This window comes from Tachysurus vachellii, chromosome 2, assembly GCF_030014155.1.
Source record: "Tachysurus vachellii isolate PV-2020 chromosome 2, HZAU_Pvac_v1, whole genome shotgun sequence".
NCBI lineage: Eukaryota > Metazoa > Chordata > Actinopteri > Siluriformes > Bagridae > Tachysurus > Tachysurus vachellii.
The window spans coordinates 24,883,818-24,910,992 of record NC_083461.1 but is presented as its reverse complement, the minus strand read 5'-3'; the positions used below and the strand labels follow the sequence as shown (position 1 = coordinate 24,910,992).

Sequence of the window (27,175 nt, the reverse complement as noted above, 5' to 3'; positions counted from 1 at the left end):
TAGATAGATGCATTCCATGTAGCCTGAGAAATGATGTGAGCAGTCGAGCAGTTATAGAGGATTGGAGGAAGCATGGTGCAGTGCGGGATGTGATAAGTTCTTTAAAATACTTGTGCACTGATCCGTTTTTTTGCATTTTTAGGCAAGTCTCTGTGTTTTAAATCTACAAGGAAGCTACAAGAAGCTAGTGTATGTAAGGTAGCACAGGGGTGGTGTTAGAGATCTCAATAAGGTTGAAAACAGGTCTTATTAGATGCATTTTGGATACGTAGAGGTCAAATGGTGCTCAGGGGAAGACCCGCCAGGAATGAGGCGTAGTCGTCCACTCTCGAAACAGAAAGTGAGCTTGTTGTGGTGGTCAAGGCTTTGCGTTACAGATCAGAAGGTGGTGCTGACAATCTGCCAAGTTTGGGTCCTTAAGCAAAATCTTTAACCTTCAACTTTTAATGCAAATGAGATTACAGTACTTTACTGTATATACAGAATGCTGCAATTGTTAACTGTAACTTTTTTATAGTATTTTATTGCCCACCTGTTGCCTAAAGAGTTGTGTAAGATGCACAGTCAATCTCACAGTGCCCACAAACCCATGTTTACACTATCAGACATGAAAAGTGTACTAAGCGCCTTTCCTTACTGGGATGCTCGCCTTACGTGTATATCGGTTATGACTAAAAGGTCATTGCTGTCCAGTTAAGTCTTTTTAAAGGTACTCTGTATCGACATTTCCAGGTGATATATAGATTTTAAAGATATAAACGATAAGATAACATCTCAGGGATGACAGACATACCGCTGTGTATTAGTACCAGAAGTGTGATAACAGTAGAGTTTATCTATATCATAATCCAGTTTAATCCAGTTCTAAAGACTAATTATTAATAGTTTGAAACAACTAAAATTTATGAGTTAAATTATTTGATCATATTTTATCAGAATACAGTGGGGAATCTGATGTGATGGTGTGATGTGATGTGTAGAGGAAATATTGAATAAATAAAAAAAAGTACAGTTAGCACAAAAACCCTTTCATAGCAGCTATAACCGTGGCACAGTTTTTATTTCGGACAAACCGTCAGTGTTTGTTGGATGCTATTTTATTTTTTTGTTCAGAGATGTATTACAGTGTGTGTTGTCAGACCTCCCAGAGTGTGGAGATTATACAGCACCTTATTTGAACTTTCGATCCCACTCCTCCCTGAGTGTTTTGATTGGGTTAGGACCGGGTGACTGAGCAGGCCATTCCATTACAGACAGCTCTTCTCCAAATCTCTTTTACATCTCAGACACATTCGGAGTTACATTTTAGGGTCACCGAAGTTGAACATTATTCCAAAGTTGTCCTGAACGTTTCATAGTATGTGAGTGTATAAAATCCTTCCGTGTTTGTTGTAATTACAGAAGGAAAATTGGGGAGTTTTAATACAAGACATCGCAGATTGTCCAGGTTGCATCCTGTTTTTTTTGTCTTGTTAGTTATCATTATGTGGTATTTCACTTGTAGTCCTGGTTGTGTTTGTAATTACATGTTCAGACTTTGGTTTGGTTAATCCAAAATGTTAAAATTGCAGGTTTTTGTGACGTAAAAAATAAAACCTACATAAATGAAGTAAATGGTCGGAGGTCAAAAATATAAAAAGGTTGCAGTTTGGTTGCATAACCCTTTATAACAGGTTGTGTGACTCTGCTCAAAATGAACCAATCACATTCAGACTTATGTTCAGCAATAATAATCATACACCAGTCTGCAAGGAAGGGCTTCTGAGGAAATGCTTCTCAAGTGGAGAAAATGGAGCACCACGGTTACATCACCAAGAACAGGACGTCCCTCCAAAATTGATAGAAGGACAAAAGGCAAATTTATCAGAGAAGCTGCCAAGAGACAAAGGGCAACATTTATGGATCTGCAGGAATATCTGGCGAGTGCTGGTCAGTCTCTGCTAGTGACAAGAATCTTTATATTCCTCACATGTCTGAGCATGTTGTAGGATGGCTAGATGGAAGCCCTTTCTCAGACACATGGCCTAAATTAACCGAAACCATGTGGCAAAAATATCCTACATGGGCTACATGGGCATGATTCTTAAAGATTTGATATAAAAATAAATAAGTCTGAAAGAACACCTTACTCACAGTGAAGCATGGTGGTGGCAGCGTCATACTATGGTAGACTGAATTATGGATATCAATCCATTTTGGCACAAAACCTGCAGGGATCTCTTAGTCAGCTAAAGATGAACTTTTTTCCCCCGGAACATAATAACAACCCGAAGTCAACAAAACGGTTTCAGAAGAAGAAGATCAATGGACGGGTCAAAGCCCAGGACTAAATCCTATCCTATCCTGCGGAATGACTTGAAAATGAGATCGTGTCACATTTTTATAGATCTAGAACAAGAAATCTTATAGATCTTTTAAAAGAATTTGCAAAATAAAAAAGTCAATTATAGACATGGGTAGAGCCGAGCTCAAAAAGAGTGCTGTATTACGAGCTTTAATAAAGTATTATTAAAGTATTGTTTTACATCACATTCAAGATCTGGCAACGTTTATTTCGGTGAAAATCTCTACGCCACAAAAACCTGCTGTTTCAATAAGGGTGTGTAGACTTTTTCTATCCACTGTATATCTGCGCTGGTCATCAGTGATGCTGTGACACACGTGGTTGTTATTATACTTTCATATGAGCTGAATGTGGCCATTAGGAGGAAGAAATAAAACAATTAAATGAAAGGTGTAAACGTTTCAGACTGCAGAAGAAGCACAAGTGGACGACTTTAGAGAAGAGAACCTACATGAGAGAATCATTAACTTACCTCCAGGTTCCACATGCCGGGGTATTACACGTTAAAATAGAACAAGGTATCGACATCAGGATGGATTACAAATTCTTTACTGTCCGTCTGTGTCATGAAAATAGAATCAATGAGAAAGAAAGAATAAAATAAATAAATATAAAAATGCATTTATGAATGAAATTTTTATACGCTAAAAATTACTAGGCATCTAATGACTGAAATACATTAATACAGATAGGAAAGGAAACAAAATATGTAAATATATATTTTAAATAGCTATATATTCTTAAAAAGTAATATAATATATTACTTTTTAAGAATAGTAAAATATATTGTTCATGCTTTGGACAATGAGATATATAAAGCCATGCTGATTAGTAGAACTGCAGCATCTCTCTCACTCTCTCTCTTGCTCTCATTCACTCTCTCTCTTGCTCTCATTCACTCTCTCTCTCTCTCTCTCTCTCTCTCTCTCTCTCTCTCTCTCTCTCTCTCTCTCTCTCTCTATCCCCTCTCTCTAAACTCTCTCTCTCCCTCTCTCTCTCTCATTCACGTTGGGTTTTTGTGAAATTTATTAAACTTATTTACAGTAAGACTCTTCTCTTATTTGTAAAGTACAAATCTTTTCCACTACTACATATTTGTAGCACAGTGTCTCAGACGCCGAGAGGTCCAGAGCTGTATAGGAAACTTACTCAGATTGCTCCTGACGTTAAGCCTCTTACTGCCACCTTAAATAAGATGTCTTGAGCACGCTCGAAAATATGTGTCGGTTCTAGAGGTGAGACTCCAGGTGACTCGTCTGAACACAAACACTTTAATGAAGGTTAAACAGGAGGTTTGTCTAAAAACCTGACTTGGAACTTCTTGTGTGATTAGTAGCATAATTGACACATTTAAAGGACTTCTCAATATGAATAAAGCTGTATATTTTATTTATTTATTTATTTATTTATTTATTTTTCAGATTACCCATTAAAAAATATATTTGCATGATACAATTCCCTGAAGGAAAAGACAGCAGTGCCATGAAAACAGCAGCAGGAAATAAAGCCATTGGGTTCCGTCAAAGGTCTAACAGAGAAATGTTCTGAGGAAATCACACACAAAAAAAACAAAAACAAAGGAACTGTTGTCCATTCATGACACTGACCATTTTTTATGGAAGATGCAGTTCAGTATGCGTCTGCGGCAGGCACAGAGAACTAAAGATGAACTGTGTGTGTGTGTGTGTGTGTGTGTGTGTGTGTGTGTGTGTGTTTTAAATCAAACAGAGCATGCTGGTGAAAAGTAAAATGTTGTAGGATGTAATATTGATGTGAAGGATAGGAACTACTGATCCTTCCACCATCTGCCTCTGCCTGCCAGTCTGTTACACACACACACACACACACACACACACACAAATACACACACAGCCAAGCAGGCAAGAAGAAATGAAGTGAAAGAGAAAGAGATGACAGACAAGTAATATAAGTGATACGTGTTATATATAATCATTGCAAACAAATCTAATTTTTAAGTTTGGGATCAGTGGATCCAAAGAAAATCAACGGTTTTATAAATTGCTAATGAGAATAATAATATTATTTTAGTTGTACTGGGGGCACGGTGGCTTAGTGGTTAGCACGTTCGCCTTACACCTCCAGGGTTGGGGGTTCGATTCCGGCCTCCGCCTTGTGTGTGTGGAGTTTGCATGTTCTCCCCGTGCCTCGGGGGTTTCCTCCGGGTACTCCGGTTTCCTCCCCCGGTCCAAAGACATGCATGGTAGGTTGATTGGCATCTCTGGAAAAATTGTCCATAGTGTGTGAGTGTGTGAGTGAATGAGAGTGTGTGTGTGTGTCCTGCGATGGGTTGGCACTCCGTCCAGGGTGTATCCTGCCTTGATGCCCAATGACGCCTGAGATAGGCACAGGCTCCCCGTGACCCGAGAATAGTTTGGATAAGCAGTAGAAAATGAAAAATGTGTGTCATCACAAGACATGTATAGCATGAGTGACAGGGGAATGTTGCCGGACACCAAAACAATAAAACAACAATCTGTTAAATCACCTTGAGTGCTTCTATAGAATCAGTTGAAACTGAACCTGAAACCAGAAAAGGGGGCAAAAAATGCAGGGGGCAAAAACAATCACACATGTATTCGGACTGCAATAAACCCACATTAAACACTCCAATATTAACAGACACTTCCCCAGGAAGCTCCTCCCACATCTTAAGGCACATTATATTGAGTTCATTCATGTGATAAATAAACCTGTGCATCAGCATATAATTCATTCATTCATCTTCTACCGCTTATCCGAACTACCTCGGGTCACGGGGAGCCTGTGCCTATCTCAGGCGTCATCGGGCATCAAGGCAGGATACACCCTTGACGGAGTGCCAACCCATCGCAGGGCACACACACACACTCTCATAATCACACAATCACTACCATGCATGTCTTTGGACCGGGGGAGGAAACCGGAGTACCCGGAGGAAACCCCCGAGGCACGGGGAGAACATGCAAACTCCACACACATAAGGTGGAGGCGGGAATCGAACCCCGACCCTGGAGGTGTGAGGCGAACGTACTAAGCCACCGTGCCCCCGGTCAGCATATAATTATCATAGCTAAAGTTAGACAAGTGTGTTTATCATCAGGTAACTATTTAGATAACTTTAGATAAAAGTGGTCAGTGAGTAGATTTCTGTGAAAATCATGACACGTTTTAAAGTTTTAAAAATATTGCAATAGGCTTTTAAAGAAGTGCTAAACAGAATAAATCTTCTGAACATTAGACAATGAGTTATAAAAGAAGTTGCTCAAAAATATAATGAAAAATCCACCACCAAGCTGAATTTTCATGCTTCTCACAGTTCCTGGCTACACAGCAGATACAATTATTACACAATCTTCTACTCTGATTAAAACCCTAATGGTGGAAATGCTCACTTTTTATTACTTATTTTTTAATAGATAATGGTTCTGGATGAGCAAATCCTTAAAAGCCCCATTTTAAAACAGAAACTCGTGATTCACTAGAAACTCTATATGGTGTTGTTATGGTGCATTATATACAGTACAACAGTCAGTTCCAGTCCACTAATTTGATTGGGCGAGCTGCGTTCCAAGCATGTCTATATTTCCTGTAACCGCACTGAGCCATTTCACTGCGTGTATCACTCCGCTGGACCATGTTCACCATGTAAATTCCCACTTCCTAGTTTGACACTGTTACTATTATACTATAAACTTAATGACATCATCACATCAGCAGACATTTTCAGGAACATGACTTTTGACTGCGATTTTTACCAGAAACACCTTTTAACAGAAATGTACAAAATCAATGTGAGCTCGCTAGCCAGCTAGCTGAAATGCTATGAAGTGAGTGTGGCTTATTCGGGATTGATTTCCAATAGCAGAGTAAAAATAAACAGAACATTTTGCCAGATAAACGTCTCTGACAAAAAAACGAGACACTGAAAAAAACAACGACCTCTAAATAGAAAAGCTCTATCGAGAATTAGCTTGAGTTTATTGAGAGAAGTCCATTAACACGTGGGTGGAGTTTCACAATGTCTCACAAAGTCCTCACAATGATGTATGTCTCTCATTTACATGCGTGTTTTCTTCCTTTTATGGTGTCTGTAGTCGAAGGCTTCATATTGAAAGTCGTTGTTGGGTAGTGTTAATTTCGTCACCTATTTTTAATTTAGTCTTAGTCTTAGTCTTGTGCCAAATGTCCTTGTTAGTTTTAGTCATATTTAGTAATTCACATATCTTTTTTGTTAGTCTTAGTTTTAGTCGACTAAAAGTCTCGTCATTTTAGTCTAGTTTTAGTCAAAGGAAAACTCAAGGTATCTTAGTCAAGTTTTAGTCGAGTTTAGTTTAGTAGTTTTTTTAGTCTTTTAATTTTAGTCTAGTTTTAGTCAAAAAATTGTAGCTTGACCACATCTGGAATCTATTGTAAGAATAAATACAACGAGACCTCATTAAATGCAATAATATCAGGAACACAAGTGTTATAGTGGAAATAAATAACTTAATGAAAAGCCTAAGATCAAAACTGTAGGTGTGTGTGTATATATATATATATATATATATATATATATATATATATATATATATATATATATATATATATGTGTGTGTGTGTGTGTGTGTGTGTGTGTGTGTGTGTTTATTGCACACACCATTATTGATGATATATTGAGCAATATTACATGTAATTGTTAAACTTGATCCCCTTACATATACATTTGCTTTTAAGCCTAATTATTAATTTTGATTATGATGTGATTGTGACAGGGAAGAGGTTTCAGGTTGGGGGTGCTGAGTTTTTTCTGTCACCACTTTTGAATAAGAAACAATATCGAGGCTATAAAACTTGTCAAAACTCAGTGAATCACAAAAGTATCAGTGAGAAGTTGAGAACACTCGTTTAAACAGTGCATACACTCGAACTTGACTGCACATCACATATTTTACTTTATTGATGCTGCTTTTAATCATAATGCAAAGACCGGTCATCGGGTCATAAGCTGTCATGTACAATAAAAGAGCCTGTGCAGCGACAGGAAATATAATTTAACACAAAAAGCCGCCTAGACGGTGGACTTGCGCTCAGGAGTTTTTATTTATTTATTTATTTATTTATTATTTTTGAGCGGCGTGTGGACGAATTCTTTCTACGCACACACTATTTTATTTCTTGATAACAGACCGTTGCGAACTATAACACACCGTTGCCATGAAAAACAGAGCGTTGCCATGGACACACAGGATTCTAACCGTAGAGACGGAGCGCACTATTTTCTTTAGCAGAAACAATACAATTGTTTTTAAATCAATAAACTCCTTTTTAAATCATCATTTTGAGTCAAATTATCGATTTATTTGGTAGGTAGCAATATAATAAGCGGGATCCGCTTCGCGGACCTGTAACTTTAGCAACAGCGAGAAGCCGCGAATTCGTTCTGAATATTTTAAAGGCGTAACAGCTGATGAAAAAGCAGAGACAATTGTAGACGAAAATGAAGAGAGATTTTATCTTAGTTTTTATTTTATATAAAACATTTCCGTCTCGTCTTTTTTCGTCAACAATAATGCATGTTAATTTAGTCTTAGTCAGCGTTTTTGGACAGCGGTGCAGTCTTGTCATCGTCTCGTCTTAGTCATGAAAAAAAGGTTGTTGACGAACATATTTCGTCTCGTCTCGTCTGACGAAATTAACACTATTGTTGGGATATTCATCCATGACTCTAATGGACTTTCCATTAACATTGAGTTTTTTATTTTAATTTTCATATCTCATGATTTACACACATTAAGATGGTTACCATAGAAACAAACGCTGCCACCTTGCCAGCTTTACTTGTAAAATTTGACTATGTGACACATTTTTAATGCAAACGAATTGATTCAGCATCAGTCGTTGTGGTGCAGCAAATAAACATCTCTGTTCGGTGAACTTTCAGAAGATCACATTGCTCACAAAGAGGAAAGAACCTGAAGCTGGATGTGTAAAAGGTCAGATTAGTCATATGAAACATCAGCAATCAGCATGTTTTTATGTAGTCCATGTTATTAAGCTTATTGAGCCACAGTACAGTTATCTGCTTTCTCGAACGTCTGCTTGCTTGCTATTATTTTTTTTGTTCAGCTTTGGAATAGTGTTTAAAAAAAACATCAGTAGCTTAATAGCTGTTTTGACAATTCATTCCTATCAGCTGACTTTCCTCTAATTTTCTAGAGACTTTCAGTCTCAAGTCAGTTTGCATCTACTTTGCACAGATTGATAAAATTTATTTCAGCTTAAATTCTAATAGTTATCAATACAGTATCAGAAGCTTCTAATTGGCCAGTTAACAAAATTAGAACTTCATTTGATACAAAACCCCTTAGGTTTCTTTAGAGCCAGAACCTCTGCCTGTGCTTCCATGGGAGAATCCAAATCAACTCCTCAGAATAAAATAATGAGCTTCCACAAGTCTGGTTCCTGAACTGTCTGAACGCACTAGAAACATCTGTACAAACGATCGTATCAGTCAGGAACGAGGGACACGTTAACTAACAGGGATGAAGAAACTACAGACTGAAAGGTGCAACTGAACCCCGAGATAACAAAAAAGAACTGGTGCATCAGGTACAGAAGGAAAAAGAAATAGAGATTAAGAAATAAAACAAAACCAACACAAAGGAAAACACTAGGGAGAAAAGTAAGCAATAATATACACAAAACAAGATACAGGGAAACCTAAAACAGAGAAAAAAGTTCCCATTGACAAGAGACACAGAAACAAAACACACACAAGGTATAAATAGGGGAGGTGATTAGTGAAACATGAGGAACATGTGTGCAGAGGTTCAGGATCAGGCAGGGCAAACGTACCTGAAAACAAAATGCATGGAAACAAAACCTGCTGGTCCGCCCCCTGGTGTTCTGGTAGGGAATTGTCCAAACCATTTAAGGAAGAAGGACCTAGTGACTTGTTCTGTGGTCCAGATGATGCAGAAATGTTTGAACATAATAATCAGCTGCATGTATGGCAGAATAAGGCATAATCTTTTAATCCAAAGGAAATGTAATCGAGTGTGAAGCACGATGGTGGCAGCATCATGTTATGGGTGTGTTTGGTGGAATGTTGGCAGTTTCACTAGTCCTGTTCTTAATCTTAGATGCATTCTTATAGACTGTCACTTTCTTCAATTTGCTCCTGTTTCATTGTGCTTGTGTTCAGCATTAAATTTCTTTGTCGCCTCCCATTTCACAGCGGTGCTTAATAGCCTGTATAAAAGTAGACACTCAGGATTTTAAGAATTTTTAGTATTTCGAGGGAAAATATATCATAAAAAAGTCCAGACAAATCAGTTATGATATCAAACCCATTTCTGAGATGCCCCAAGTGCTTATTCATAATCAGCTAAAATGTGAAGGTATTAATCATCAACCGCTAAAATTCTGTGAAAGATTATCAACAGAGGGAAAAACCTGTCCTGTCCTGATTCATTTTAGATCAGATTTGTGGAAAGAAAATAATTCATTTGTTTATGTCAATTTATGTCGATTTCCATTCCAAATAAACATGAGTGCTGGATGAAAAAGGTTAAAATCCTTGCTTGTGAAAAGTACTATATAAATAATTCATTATTATTTTTATTATCGTAAACATTAAGTTTACGTTTTCTTTGCTCGTCATTGTTTAAGAGCAGCTCACGAGGCTCCTGTGGCTGTTCTGACTGATGGCAGATATCATTCACAAATAAAAAACAATTAGTGCAGTAGATTAGTAGTCCTGCATTGTAAATGTGGAGCTTCGTATGTCTCGTTTTATATGTCACACAGTCCTGCCAGCAGCTGCAACATAAACTAAATAGTAACAGCATCTGAGACATTTCCTTCACACCTCTTAACGTGGGAACAGAGCTGTGTGTTTTCACTTGGTAGTTGCCAAAAGCCAGACATCTGTTGTCTTTACCCGTTTATGCCCCATGGTTACGCCTGTCATATTGCATGGCTTTTCCCACCAGCCTGTTGATTCATCGCCGGCTCAGACGCTATCTATTGTCACGGCTTCCCTGGATGTCTCATTAAACATAGGGACTTAAAAAGGGTTTATTCTGCTCTCTCAGCAACCGCAGGAAACACTCATCTAGCCGCAGCATCCTCATCAAACAAGACGACTTTAACGAGGCATGGTGTCCCTCTCCGTTCACCCTGGCATCCAGATGGCCTGTTGTTTAAAATAAATGTCGCATGTCACATTCCGGCCTTCTCGTGGCCCCGAGCTCAGATCGGAAAGTGACACGGGGTGAAGCGAGGAACCTCTTGATGGAGGTCAAACGTCAGTCTTTCAGACGGAACCCTGTGAGGCTACATCATGTCAGGTCTTAGGTTTAGATACAGGGCTTTCAAGGCCACAGACTTTTTTCCTAACATAAATGCCTGAGGCAAAGACATTTTTCATGCCTTTCAGTTCACAAAGGTCTTAAAATCTGGCGCTTGGATTTAGAACTAATGATGTCTTTTTTGTGCGTACTGTACTGTACATGCATATATAGATTTGTGTAAATATTTATTACAGCACACAAGTTCGTTAGTAATCATTTTCAGGAATGTTCTTTCATAGTAATGAGGATAAATTATTGTATATACAATGGAGATTAAAATTAGAGAACAATTTAATTGAGAAACACTTAATTTTTCTGAAATATTGTTAAGCCACATTGATCAAAATTTGAAGAAATATTAGCTGTGGGTTATACCAATGTTCTACTAGCGTTTCTTAGTACAACTAATTTTAGTACTACTCTAGTGGAATGTACACTGTATACTGTATATGTCGGTGTGTCCATCTCAAAAAACATTCCAAATTCTGCTTCATAAAATCACTAGTGTTTTTCAGTGACTGGAGTTCCACTGGCTTTCAGAGATCATCATGTGGAGAAACCGTGTACTTTGCCTCAACAGGACAAGATATTTTTTATTGAGTTGTTTGGTTTTATGCACAACCCAACCGCCTACACTGTGATACACCGCCAGGGAAGCTGTGTGTCTAGACTCAAAATAACGTATTGAAAGTACAATAAGCCTCACCTTTTCTCCCATTAAATCACAGTGTACTGAATCTGCCACAAAAGCTCGAAGGCTTTGACTCTTTTTCCCTGATTCAAAAAGAGAAACCTGTGTCTGGTTTGCTGTGTCCATATTTGGCATTGAATGTCTTTATCCTGTCACACTTACACAGTGGTGGTTAATGACTCATACGAAAGTAGACATTTGTTTAAACTGAATGAAAACGTCTGATAAATGTCCACTGGTGGAGAGACAGTTCTGGTGTCCTGGTAACAAAGGGTTAAAGGAGGCTGTTCTGTGTATCGGAAACAGTTTGTTTTTCATGAAGATCAGCAAAATATTACAGTGAGAAAAAATGATGTGTACTGTATTGTATATATATATATATATATATATATATATATATATATATATATATATATATATATATATATATAGGGGAGGAGGTGGGGTTGAGTTGTGATGATTAATGATAGTATCAGGAAATCGACAATATATTCCCAATAACATTATGTCTATCTAAGTTAAATATCTGCTCTCTTGCATCTATTATAACATTTACAGCATTTAGCAGTCACCCTTATCCAGAGCGACTTACATTTTTTTATCTAATTTTTATACAACTGAGCAGTTAAGGGTTAAGGGCCTTGCTCAGGGTCAGATTGTGTGTTCCATTTCGAATCGAACACACAACCGTCCGATTGGTAGCCCAACACCTTAACCACTAGGCTACCACAGCTTTCATATAACGTTCTGTCCGACTCCTGTCTGGCTTTCCTCGTCTGTACAGCCTTAAATATTCTAGTAAAACGAATGGAGATTAACTTAAGAAAATGAAACAGGATCTTGTTTGTCAGGGCGACACCAATATTGAAGAATTCAATTAATATCTCTGCTGCTGTATGACTTCATATTTACACAGCAAATAGGACTTATATCTTAGCCACCCCCACTTCTATTCTAATTTGTTCTTTTCTTTTCTTTTCTTTTCTTTTCTTTTCTTTTCTTTTCTTTTCTTTTCTTTTCTTTTCTTTTTCAAACCATAGATGGGATCTGTGTCATCAATCCGTGATACTTAGTGGGAACAATATGATGATGGCGTTTTACATATCATGAGATTTGTCATTCACAAGCCTAAAGATGGAGCTTTACATGTAGACTTAAAGCAACGTGTAAATATGTGTACGATAAACTTATCCGTAACGATAGAATGAGCTCCTTGTGATGATGATACTGGCACATTTCAGCCCAAATGTAGTCTTTTTGAAAAATTACAAGCTGCTACCAATAGGGTCATCGTGAGGGAATCATGTCATCCAGCAGGAACTGCTTATCTTAAACCACACCTCGTGCTGAACTACACACTTCAGCCAGTCTGAAACATAACCGAACAAAAATGTGAGGCGCAACTTGTCTGACATTATCATAAAGGGGTCTTGTCATTGTCTTGTCAATAAACGACGGAAAAATTCTTTACTTCAATCATTCAGGTACCATGTTGAGAGAAATTATAGATGCTGTAGTCTAAATAGACTAAAATATTATATTTTACATGTGATGTCTAAAAAAACCCACAGCTTATAACCAAAATGTCTTCATTTATTTAACCAGCTAACTAAACTTGCCATACATACATAGTTACAGAATATTAGCTACCACTATTTTTTATACCATAGATTGTTGCACACTGGTGCTTCTACTTGTCTGGCTAATGAATTTAAAGAGAAAGAACACCCTGTATGTTCATTTTTCACTTCCAATTACCTCTATGTACATGAAGATACACAAAAAAATAACCCTCTGCTAGTGCCGCCGTCATTAATTTGTTCTTTTCCCTCTTTGTTGTGCGATGAAAGCAACGCCGCTGATCCAACTGCGCCGCTTTCTTAATTCCCTGTACGACGCTGTACGGCTAACATTCCAAAACAGGCCCTGAATAGGATTAATCCCAGTGAGTCATTGTGGCATTTTTAACTCGTGTCTGTCTATCAAACTGGGGATAAATGAAATCCTGCTTCACCAAAACTCCACACTTCTTGAATCTCTGATCCTGTTTTAAAAGCTAATAAAAGGTAAGTTCAAGCAGCTGGTACTCTTGAGTGAGAAGAAAATAGGTCTGTGTGTATGTGAGTGTGTGTATATCTGTGTGTGCCTGTGTGTGTGTGTGAGCAGAATGTAATACCCGTTGCTTCTGCAATAGGTTAATAGTCTTACGGAGTAATCAGTCAATGCTACCTGCAGTTCCATTGCGTTACGTTCCTTGTCGGCCTCATTATTCTCCAACTGTTGTGTTCTATCCACTTCATGGCAGGAGGTAATGATGCGCTGCTCCAGAGGCATCTAGACGGGAGAGAGTAATGGATTAGGTGTGTTGATGGCTCGGCTGTCAGAAGCACTGTTTGCTTACTTCACAGTTGAAGCTGACGGATTTCGACGCTGACGCTCGACAACCTGCTCAATAATAGAGGTCCCGCTCTGCTGAGCGACTCGAAATAGGCGGAAACAAGTCGGTCCAGATGATATGCTGTGATATTGTGTGATATGGTATTTTCTTATCAACTTTTGTTTGCAGGTGCAATTTTGACAATTTAGTGCCTTATCAGTCCCAAGCCTGTGGTCGGGATGCTTCGTGCAATCTTTGGAACGTTTCCTTTCACCCGTGATCTAATATTTGATGGCATTTAATGTGTAGTGAAAGGACAGTTTCTTGTATTGGAAAGCACCCACCATTTTGAGAAATTCTTGACCTTGGATGCAGGAGAAAGCCAGTGAGTGCTTCTGTGTTTCTGTTGGATTAAAGACAAAAGAGAGAACAGAGAAAAGAGTGCAAAGCTATTAGCTTATTAGAGGGCAGAAACATTCCTGTGTCTGGACTATGAACTTGTGCATGCAGATCAGATTGTGCTTTCAGAGATACAGTACAAGTGATGTGTTAAATGGCAAAATGTTTGCGGACACGAGATTACAACATACAGTATATATAGTATATGAGCTTGTTAAACATTCCCTTCCAGTCTTCCCCTGGATGTTAAGGTTTTACACTAGATGTTGGTGTGGGAATGTCTGCTTATGTCAGGACTCTGCCCGGACTTTGGCCATGTGCCTTTTTGTTTATGTTCGGTGTTCACGTGTCTGCCCCACCCTTGTATTTTCCTCCCCGCCTCTGCACACCTGTCCCTCATGTCTGTTAATTATTTGTACTATTTAATTGAGCCGCGTTGCCTTGTGCAGTGCAGAATCCTGTTGTCTTCGTCTGGTTTTGTCTTTGTCCTGTTTCGTGGTTTTTTTAAGTTAATAAATAATGTTTTCGTTTAGCTGTCCTGCGTTTGGGTCCGTTTTTATCCCGCGTACTTGACAGCTTATTCGGCTGAATCTGGGGTTCAGTCAGCGTTCCAGTTCATCCCACAGGTATTCAATGGGGCTGAGTCAGTGTGCAGGACACTCGAGTTCTTCAACATCAACGTTTGCAAGCCATGTCTTCACAGAGCTCTGTGCTTTGTGCACAGTGGCATTGTTATGCTGAAACAGGTTTGGGTCTCATAGTTCAGCTGAAGACAAATTCTCGAGTAAACTCGAGTAAACAATGACATTCTAAAGAATATTATGTGTTCACAATTTTGTGCCAACAGTTTTAGTTAAGTCCACATATGGATGTAATAGTTACAGTGTATGTGTATGCAGACTTTTTGCCATTTTTTTTGTAGTGTAGCTTTTTTGTCCACCTCATGGATGTTATTTTCTCTCAAACATAACAACGAGCAAAACTTTGTACAGTCTTGTGGGAGGGAATTCTGTAAAAATGCAGAAAATGGGATTTAGTGAAATTAGATTTGTCTGTCCAAAAGCTATTTTAGATGTGATGAGCAAAGACTATTTATAATAATCAGCCGGAGTGAGCAGGAGGGACCACCGACTGAAGTCGGGTTTTATGCTGCATGATTTCTGTCCTGATTTTGCTGTCGCAGACAAAAATCGCACATCAAAATAGACTGAGATGAGATCAGACTTGAAGGCGATGTGCTTTGCCTGCGACTGATTTAATGCCACCACACACAGGAATCAAAAGACCTGCAAGAAAAGTTTAATTGCAGAGAGACCTGGTCTGAACACTCATACGAGGGTCTTCTCGACAGCATCACCACAAAGTCTGGAATATACAGGTGTCTGGAATGTCTGAGGAGTCTCTCATACTGACAGTTTATTCTGAAATGTGAAATATTGTTAATGTGAAAGCTATCATGTGGACTAAAAGTGCAGCGGGGTACTGAAACCCAAGATTACCTGTGTTAGATGGTGTGAGTTCGGTTGTATTGGAACCGTGCCACGATTCCCATGAAAGCAACCTGTACTCAGATCTGCACTTGTTCAGAAGGTAAAGTAACCTGCATGTGATTTAGCTGATAATGACATTATACGTCTCCACAACACGTGTAGTGACAGGGGAATGTTGTGGGACACAGAAGAGGTGAGGATGATGCAAGATGAACACAAATGACCCGAATACAGTAGAATTAATTGAGTCTGAAGCCACACCAATGATGTGGAGGTGTCAGGAACCCGGTGGGAACCCTGTGTACAAACAGCCTAAGACTTTTTTCCCTGGAACAAAGATGCCCAAACATGTTCCAGCATGACAATGTGGGATATACTGTGTATATTAGGTCTATAGTGTATAATTTGTTGCATGTATAGTGTGTATATATAGTGTATATATAAAATATATATAGTGTGTTGTTTGGCACGTGTATGTAGAGCATCTTGAGTGTTTAGTTAGTGTTGTGCCTCAAGACAGCTGCTTTTGGACCTGGATCGTTTTTTTTAGAATACTCAGGTGCCCACTTACTATAGTATGTGTAGTTGTAGCTAATAATAAAGTGTTGTTCATCATTAAAGTCTATAAACATTATGACAACATGAAAAATGTAATGAAAATTCGAAGAGCTGTGCTTCGTTTTTTTTCACTCTTGACATAAGCAAAAAATCATAACTATAGGTCTTTTGTTAGAAGACATTGGAATTGTTCATAAAGGTGAACAAATTCGAATAATAAAAGACCTGTGCAGTCAGAGAAGAACTGATGCATTAAATCCAACGTTCTCCAACATTGTGCCCAATAATGTAACTCGTAACAGACGTTCAATACGGAATCACATGAAACTTTAGATGACGATCCTGATACACTCTGATATCTATCCTTTCATTCCTTCTAGCCAGCACTGTGGCAGTATGATTCTGGCTATGTTTAACATGATATCAACAAAATGCATCTGTTCACAACCTTGAGAATCTCATATGGCTTTAGAATTAAGCAGGTTTATGAGGCCAAAGGTGTGTTTTGTGGTTAAAATGTGGTTGATAAAAGCCGGCACATCATCACAGGCACACGCTGTAATGCTCATATCTATGAAAGTGTTGTTGGGAAATTGTGGTCACAACATAATAAGGCAATCATTCACAGTCGCAGGTTTTGAAAATCACGTCCATAACACAGTAATCCTAAGCACAGGTTCAGAAAACGCCTTCGACACCTTTGAAAATCAAAGGTCATCACGTATCTCTGTCTCATTGTAGCTCATCTCAACATCCCAACCTTGTCAAAGCATCCTGTCCATAGAGCCTTATTCAGGAAGCACCGCAATGACCTGAGACATGCAACAGAACTTCAAAGCTATTTGCTTTGGGATGTTCTAGCTTAGACATTGTGAACGCTATCAGCCCTCCTGTTGGCTTCAAAGGAAAAAGGTTATGTGCAACAAATGCCATTTCTTCTCTTTCTTTCTTTCTTTCTTTCTTTCTTTCTTTCTTTCTTTCTTTCTTTCTTTCTTTCTTTCTTTCTTTCTTTCTTTCTTTCTTTCTTTTTTTTCATGCAGCATCCCAACGGCCTGGTTGTAGGTTTATGTTGTATCTGTGCTGTAAAATTTGAGCCATCATTACAGCAAAGCAAGCAACAGAAGGCTGTTTGAAATGTATATGTTTCATCCAATACTTTTTTGATTCATTAAGAAATAAATGTGTTATTAAGAATATAAACAAAATGAAAACGTTAGCTCTACGTAAAGCTCTAACCGATTGAGAGACCACCTCCCTGACGAGCTGTTCGTTAGCCAGGCGTCCACATACTTAACCATGAAGTGAACTTCCTGGGACTAACACAAGCTTCCTGTACAAGCCATTGTTTATACAGTAGTATTCAGATTTCTACTACCAATTTTATATTTACATTCACTCGTTCAAATAGAAATGTATAGACTCTGTACAACCTGATGAAGTTTTCACAGAATGTGTTGAATTGAACCGCCATTGTCATTACTTTTGTACACCATACAGTATATGAGATGTTCAGAACGTGTTCCTTTCTTTTCGTAGGTGGGAGGACAGTAACACTGAGGGAAGATGTGCCAGCGGTCGTGGCTTTCCAAATGGCTGAGAATCGGCATTGGTGTCCTCGTAGTCGTAGCTTCCAGTTGCGGCGAGAACCCAGATGGTAGGTGCTGCTCTGAAATATAACACTAACATGATAATCCATTAAAGACCATTGAAGAATTTCATCATTGTCTCATTATGGATAAAAAATATTTTGGTGCATACTGTATTATCTGCACCGACTCATAAATCTACTTAATCAGACATTTTCAGTCGATATATAAACAATTTAATTATTTTATAAAAAAATTGTTGAAAAAGACATTGTTGACATTCAGAATGAGACATTCTTACTTCAGTTGCAATATCTTTACTCAAAATCTTATTGGTTGAAGAAAACACCTTCAGCAAGCACTTGAGGTATCTGAGAGCAGAAATGGGTTCCATGTCACCATTTGAGTGGAAAAACTTTTTTATGAATATATTGCCCCTAGTACATTAGGTCAAAACTTGTGACATGGGGCTAATGGGGCATGTAGTTAAGTCCCAATTGTAGTCTGTATTATTGCACATAACTTGTTAATTATTTGGTCAAACATTACCATAATTTCCGGACTATTGAGCGCACCTGAAGCCTCACCCACTGAATTTGAAAAAAATATTATTTTGAACATAAATAAGCCGCACATGTCTATAAGCTGCAGGTGCCTACAGGTACATTGAAACAAATTAACTTCACACAGGCTTTAACGAAACACGGCTTGTAACAAAAATAAATAAGCTTTAACGAAATTGGATGCACTTATTTCCAGGGATTTCAGAACAGCGTAACAGATATTGCGTCATTGGGTAGGCGTGGCCTATTTGATAATCTAACCCTAACCATAACCATAACCGTAGTTTTTGTTTTCTAAAATAAATCTACCTGTATGACTGTTTTGTCCTCCATAGGTATGCTCCTTTTTTTTAAATAGGGTGTTTTTCCAAAACCTCCGGAAACACGCCCACTTTACGTCATAGTAACGAAACCCCTGGAATTTAGTGAATGCCTTAACGAAACACGGCTTGAAACAAAAAATAAAAAATTTGCAGTAAACAGTAGCCTACCAAGAAAGTCATTGGTCACTATCTTCCTCCCCCTGTGCACTGAAACCACTGAAGTCACCTCCTTCGGTGTCGGAGTTAACCTGTTCGGCAATTTCATTGGTCATTTTTGAAAATAAAATTTGAAAGCTGGAAAAATCCATATATTAGCCGTGTCATTGTTTAAGCTTGAAGATTGTTTAAGCTTGAAGCTTAAGATTGTTTAAAAGTTGCGGCTTATAGTCCGGAAAATACGGTATGTTACCTGACACAAATTAGCTGGAAATCAGTTTTACAGGTGACAAAAACATGACACTGTACAAGAACAATGGGGATTTTACTCTACCTGTGATTCATATAGATTTCGACTTCAGCACTAACACTTGTATCAAATTTGCTTGACTGTGAAATCTGGATGAAATGAATATAATCAGTGAACAATTTGTCTTCTGAATCTGTTCTGTAATAAATGTGAGCGTTATGTCTGTCAGGACGATGCTAATTTCATGCACCTTCAAGCTAGCATTAAGGCCATGTGAAATGTTCCCCCTCATTCAATATTCAGATCAGGTCTCCATCCTTGCAATGTTTTTTCTGTCCCATGGTAGAGCAGAGAAAGCACCTTTACACTCCCGTCTTATTTCATGACTGCTCATTTCACCATATTTCTTTCACCCAAATACACAGACCTAAGGTTATGTTTGAAAAGTGAAAATTTTCCAGCCTGATGTTGCAAAGCGCCTTTTAGCTCAGTGTTTCTATCCGGTCATGTTCGTCCTTCCCGATATTCGTTGTAGGTGTGCTATTGATTTATTGACGACTTTCTTTTAGAAAATGCCAAAATGTGCTCTGGTTGAGTCTTTAAAAAGAGGGACAATGTTAGCTTTTCCTCCTGATTTATTAGCTTTAGCCTCTGGTGCACTGTAGGACAATGAACTCGCCTCTATTGACTGTATGTCTGCACAACTAATTGGATTTAAATAGTAGTCATGGCTCAATCAATCGAATGCGATATTGATAAACTTCGCATAGGTTAACTTATTGGCTTGTAATAGATGCCCGTTTTAGTGAATGATGTTCATTGAATCTAGCTATAAAACTCCTCATTTATGGTTTTAAGCATCTCTTTGGTGCATAGTAATTACTGCCTAATTGCTTGAGTCTAATCTTGTTTATATGAGATGATATTATATTATGTTATATTATATTATTCAAAAGATGCACTTAATTAGCAACCATCTGTCTCTTTTGTGTTGGAAGCGTTTTGGTTTTTCTCCCTGGTGATGGATGACAGAGGCATCTTAGATTGGTGTATTTATACCCCAAGGACACCGGACACAGTCCATCGCACTAGCACCAAGTTTTGGACTGAGAACAATTCAAAAAAATTTAAATAATGATATTTCTTGTAGATTTATTATAACTATTCCTTCGGGCTGACATTTATTCTGCCTCTGTATTTTTAACAGAAAATATTTTGATTGAAATGATAAGTTCTTATACGAATGAATGTTACTGCAAAGAAATTCTAGGTACATACTTTCTGGAAATGCATATAATATAATGTCAATTCGGTCACACATGAGACTCACTACACTAAAGACACTGTATGTTGACCCACATTTTCCAATCATATTTTCATAGTCAACAACATTCACAAAAGGAATCGAATCCTGATGAAAACGTAAATTTCATGTGGCAAGTAGCAAAGAAAAATTCAATGAGGAGACATGAATAAATCTCGAGAGATTCAGATGAGAACCCGTCCTGTTCCAGATAGTGCGCTCCGTCTCTTCGGTTAGAATCTTGTGTGTCCATGGCAACGCTCTGTTTTTCATGGCAATGGTGTGTTATAGTTCGCAGCGGTCTGTTATCAAGAAATCAAAATAAATAAATAAATAAATAATCCTGAGCCCAAGTCTACCCCTGGTCTAGGCTTTTTGTGTTAAATTATATTTCCTGTTGCTGTGCAGGCTTTTTATTGTACATGACAGCTTATGTCCCGATGACCGGTCTTTGCATTCCGATTAAAAGCAGTATCAATAAAGTAAAAAATGTGATGTGCAGTCAAGTTCGAGTGTATGCACTGTTTAAACGTGTGTTCTCAACTTCTCACTGATACGTTTGTGATTCGCAGAGTTTTGACAAGTTTTATAGCCTTGATATTGTTTCTTATTAAAATGTGGTGACAGAAAAAACTCAGCACCCCCAACCTGAAAACTCTTCCCACGCCTCTGTCACAATCACATTATAATCAAAATTAATAATTAGGCTTAAAAGCAAATGTATATGTAAGGGAATCAAGTTTAACAATTACATGTAATATTGCTCCAAATATCATCAATAATGGTGTGTGCAATACCATGTATAACTTGCATTAAGTTGGTAATTGGTATATATATATATATATATATATATATATATATATATATATATATATATATATATATATATATATATATATATATAGATATATATGATCTTAGGCTTTTCATTAAGTTATTTATTTCCACTATAACACTTGTGTTCCTGATATTATTGCATTTAATGAGGTCTCGTTGTATTTATTCTTACAATAGATTCCAGATGTGGTCAAGCTACAATTTTTTGACTAAAACTAGACTAAAATTAAAAGACTTTTAGTCGACTAAAACTTGACTAAGATACCTTGAGTTTTCTTTTGACTAAAACTAGACTAAAATGACAAGACTTTTAGTCGACTAAAACTTGACTAACAAAAAAAGATATGTGAATGACTAAATATGACTAAAACTAACAAGGACATTTGGCACAAGACTAAGACTAAGACTAAATTAAAAATAGGTGACGAAATTAACACTACTGAACTGGTGGCCAGAAAAAAGCTACCTCTGTTATATGGCAATATTTTGGCTATAGGATATCCGACACTGAGCAGAGAGAGATACTGTGCAGAATTTGTAAAAATAAAGTTGCTACATCACGTGGCAACACGACAAACTTATATCAGCACCTGAAACAGCACAGAGAAAAGTATGATGAATGCATGAAGGTAAAAGCCCAGATTAGTAAAGAAACAACTGAACAAAAAGAACAATCTGTAAGACGAAAAAAAAACAAACCACAATTACAGATGTGTTTGAGAGTGCTGGGCCATATGAAAGGTCTTCACAGAGATATAGAGAAATCACCAACTCTATAAAGCACTGCTTGGCAGGAGACATGTTGCCCATATACTGTACACCGTTAGCAAGGGCGGATTTCAGAAAATGATCCGCACTCTGGACAAGAGGTACCAGCTGCCCTCGCGGAACTATTTCTCTCAAGTTGCAATTCCTGAGCTTTATGCTATATGCTAGTTTTTTTGGCAAAGAACCTCTCAAGTGATAAGCAGAGCTTTTTAGAAAGAGGATTTGGAAGTACCAGTTTGTTGCTTTGTTTTTGTTTTTGTAAATGACCAACAACAGTTTTAGTGGTTTGAACCACACATTTATATCCAAATTCCTTTTTGAACGTTTATACAAAAATGTTACGTCCAGGTAAAATATCCCTGTTTGGACAGAATGCTCAAAATATCTTATTTTCATGAACATAGAAATTACTTTGATCTATTTATTATATTTAGCTGCACTATTGAGACAATAACAAGTTTGTTTGCATATCGCGATCGCAATATTGACCTCAATAATCGCCATAAATGACATTTTCCCTAAATCGTGCAGCCCTATTTACTATATATATATATATGTATATATATATATATATAGTATACATATATATATATATATATACATATATATATATATATATATATATATATATATATATATATATATATATATATATATATATAGTATAGTATATATATGTATATACTATCAATTTGCTATAGATTTCTAATGTTCATTGTATAAACATTGCATGTGCTTTATAACTACAGGATAACTATAAATATAACAACTATGACTATAGACTAAACTGTAGAATATTACACAGGTTAACACATTAACACATTATGCACATACTGTACTCTTAACAAAGTATTAATGTATTCTTAACAAAGTAAAAATATATATTAAATATTATATATTATATATTAAATATTTTTAATATATAATATTAAATATTAAATATTATATATATATATATATTAAAAAAATTTAAATTTTTTCTTTCTATAGAGTCTACCAGTTGAATAGATATTTATATATCTATTCATATAGATTATTTATATATGCTATACTCTATTTCGAAGATATAGAATTGTTTTTCTTTATTTCCATTATGTTGCTGTATGAATCGTATTAGTGATGTAATTATCACATTAATCACCACAACAAACTAAACGTGCTTGATGCAGTACACTGTATAATTTTGCGTTTTATTCGTTTTCTCTTGCACCCTGAGCATTTATTCGATCACGCCGTTGACAGTCCGTTTTGTTTTGTTTGTGCAATACCCCTCCACAGTTGATATTAAACCCTCACTACACACACTAAACCCTCAAGTCTTTCCTATTGTCAGTTTCCATGCTACTAATTTCCCTGCTGCTTCTCTCCATCTCCTCCTGTGGTAACTTTCTACGGTTCAAATTGACCACGATTTAAGGAAATTGGCTTAGAAACTGTTATATTTATATAATTCCATGATAAGGGGAAAAAGCAGCGAGATTTTGAAATCTCTTCCTTATTAAGAGGAGTGAAGGTTTCACCTGAGTAATAAGGTGGATTGTGTCTCGGGAGAGCGGCACAGTTAAACCCCACCGCTGGTGCACCTTCATATCAGAAAATTGTACCATGCCTTCTTTAGTGAGGAACATGAATCAGCCAGGGGTCAGTCTGGACAAGTCTACAGCGCATACTGAGGACAAGGGTGGGATTCGCACTGTGAAATGCAATCACATCCATTTTTTAACAGGCAGCTATGTTCCATGGTTCCTTCTAAGAGGCTGCATTGTGTTAGAGCCACTACAGCTTATTAGAGTAATAATGCTTATATGTAAAGGTTTTGGTTTTAAAAGCATTTAAAAGCGGTTTAAACTCGTAATCTTTTTGTAGAATAAATAATAATAAGCAGCCTATAGCATATATATTCTATATATTTTTCTTTCATTCAGTCATACTACATTATAATAGTGATGAAATCTGTAAGAAGCATAAAACATCAGCAGATTATGCATGATGAGCCCTAAAGGACTTATTCATTAAATACTTTCAAGCATAGAGTCAAAGATTTTCTGTCATGTCTGCAATCCGATGTTCCATCTTCTTCTGCCGATACCATGTTCCTACATCACAGGAAGAAGAAAGGTGTCATGATTATGGTCTGAGATGCAGCCTCATACCAACCCTAAAGAGCATATCTGAGTCTGATTGTACAATTTAGAAGCCATCATAGGGATGCGTCATAGGATTTGCATTTCGTTCCAATTCTGTTGCTCTGTCATTCAAAAACAAATGAGTTTTATGGCTGTAAAATGACAAATCCTGAAATAACGATGTCTGCTAGATAAAAGATTTAAAGGTGCAATAGTAATTTATATATTTCTTATTTGTAAAAAATAGACCATAAAATATGTAGAACATAGTTAAACCTTGCAGTTTAAGCCATGGCCTCGGGACAAGTGTAATATGTGGCTGAGAAAATCTGTCTGGGAAACAATTGTGTTATGGTCTGGACTGCTTGTGTGGGTTTAGATTGGCTTCCTGTCAATCATTTTTATAAACACTCCAACAACATCACTTTACTTTGGCCCCATTTCACTCTATGTGTAGAAAAATATATGGTCAAAAACGACACACATCCTGCATAGCCAGGTAATTATTCTAAAAAAAAAAAAACAAAAAAACAACCATTTATGAAAAAAGAAGGAACAAGTAGAAACCAGGCAAAGTCAGGATAACCATTAGCAGTGTTTCCCATTGATCAAGTAATGTAAATCTGATGCAGGGAATAAATCTGGATCCAGAAGGTAATGTGATGCTACGTATCATCTTCGTACAAATGTATTAGCTAATGATGCTTATACCGGAGCTTAAAGCTCACGAGTGCTCCTTACAAAAGAAAACACGGCGCTAGTCTAACTTAAGTCTAGTTACAGTACTATGCTAGACGTGCTAGTTGAGCTGCTGTACTGATCACGTTTTGATAAATCTTGATAAATTGTTATGAGATATTTATGCTGTAGGTTATTACTCAACTATATTAGCTATTGTATTCCTTTAAAATGTCAGAGGAATAGTGTTTGGAAGACATGTGGTTGTGTACTAGTGGTTTTTGAATCAGGCTGCGCACTCAAGGGTATCGTGTCAAACATACAAGAGCACACCTTACGAGCACGCCAGGTAACCTTACAAGCTGAAAAGCCTTACAGTCTGTTTCCTATCATCTGTAATGTGGGTCCATCTACAGCAGTAGCATTGAGAAGGGCTTACAGTCAAGGCTCTGGGTTACTGAGCAGAAGGATCGGAAGGTTCAAGACTCACCACTGACCCGCACCTTTTGCCAGTGGTACAGTGGTGGCTCAACTGGTTAAGGCTCTGGGTTGTTGATCGGAGTATCGGGGTTCAAGGCCCAGCACAGCCAAGCTGCCACTGCTGGGCCCTTGAGAAAGGCCCTCAACCCTCCCTGCTCCAGGGGCGCTGTATCATAGCTGCCACTGCACTCTGACTCCAACCTCCTCAGTTGGGGTATGTGAAGAAAAGAATTCCACAGTGCTGTAATGTATATGTGGCAATAATAAAGGCTTCTATGCCCCCGTTCTATTCTATTCAATGTTGGGCCCTTGAGTAAGGCCCTAGTCTCATGTAGTCAAACCGCAAGACTGACAGCAGGCCTGGACTCTAAATCAGCATTTATTAGCACAAGCAGTTAGTTCTTTGACATTATAGCAAAGCATCATTGAATTCTCAAAGATAATAAATCCAAAAAAGACAATTCTCAGTATGTTATAAATGGAATAAATCACTTTCAGGTGTAGTGTTAAAAAAATCTGATTCTTTTTTAATATCACACCAGCCTGTTATTGATTATTATCCCTACGCCAGCACCCAATATGTGTTTTATTCGTTAGCTTGCTGGATATAGAAGGATATTTGTTCCATGCTCTGTGATGATGTAAGAGCGTTCGCATGCCCCAATTACACTTCATCAAACGTTAGCATTTCCATTAAAGAAAGCTTAATTATATCCAACGTTTTTTACATCACACAGAGTTTGCTCTTTGATATTTGACCTCTTTTCATGGAACTGCTATACTAGGCTACAGTATACGAGGCTAGATGAATCTACACAGCTGGGGCAATTTTTCCTGAGGCAAAAGAAATGATCAGTATGAAGGAGGTATTTGAATCTGCTCTGATTGATACCTCCTTAAAATCAAGACCCATAATGGGGCATCATCAATTTAAGATTCTGAAGCTTTAAACTATTTCTGGTTAATGAATATCTGGATGTAATGTTTATTCTGAAGATGAATGGAATTCCGCTCAAGTATCCTTGTGAGGAAACAAACTCGAAAGGGAATCTGGCAAAGAGTTCATCAGGATATGGTCTGATCTAGGAGCAAGAGTTCTGAACATACAGTAGCAGCAGTTCTATGTAAATACAAGTCTCTGTGGAATTTAGGTGAAAATATCCAGTGAAGCAAGAAGCTGAGTCATAAGCATGACCTGATTTATAGAAATCTTAAGTGATAAGACAAAATGTCATATGTAATGTCATGTAATTTAAGTGCCACTTATGTGGCTAGACATAAATTCATGCAGATACAAGTCAAGAAAATCTGTTCATTTTTATAGCAGAACAAGAATCTGATATATAAGAACTGTTTCTTCCAGTTCAGGTCTTATGTTGCCTCAGACATTTGAAATGGCTTGCATCCACTGATCCTCAAAGTTCAGGGCTGTGGTGGCTCAACGGTCTTTGGGTTACTGTTCAGAATGATCAGAAGGTTCAAGACCCAGCGCTGCCGAGCTGCAAACCTCAGACTGTTAGCAGAAGGTCCGTACTCTATAGAAGCTTTTATCGGCCAAGGACCGCCCAGTGGACGTCTGTCTGTCATGTAAAGCAACCAATCACTGTTTGTTTTGTTTAGCACCATGTTAGGGGCATGAAAATGTACTGTAAAGCCGATGTAGCTACAAAAACAGATTGTTCATTTAAGAAAGTCACACAATTTAGTGAGCCTGTACCATGAAATTCACATCATTTGGAAAAAAGCAGTGGTTACACGATCCTCATAATAGTTCGTTGTCACTGTCCTCAAAGATGGCTTACTTCTTCCATAAGGGAAGTAGAGCATCAGGACGGACCTTTAAAAAAGTGACACATGTCTCCTGTTAGAATCCAGACTATCAGATAATGACTTTAAAAACCCCGAAGTGTTTA

General features: G+C 37.5%; 1 protein-coding gene across 1 annotated transcript in view; it reads left to right on the top strand.

The window, feature by feature from the left end:
* pcdh15b (protocadherin-related 15b) overlaps positions 1–27,175 on the top strand; it is a 163,460-nt gene that overhangs the window by 1,612 nt on the left and 134,673 nt on the right. Inside the window, exon 2 of the mRNA XM_060891532.1 lies at positions 17,729–17,846. Within this exon, the coding sequence (XP_060747515.1) occupies positions 17,756–17,846 (91 nt within the window). The 5' untranslated portion in view covers positions 17,729–17,755. The remainder of the gene's footprint in view (positions 1–17,728; positions 17,847–27,175) is intronic.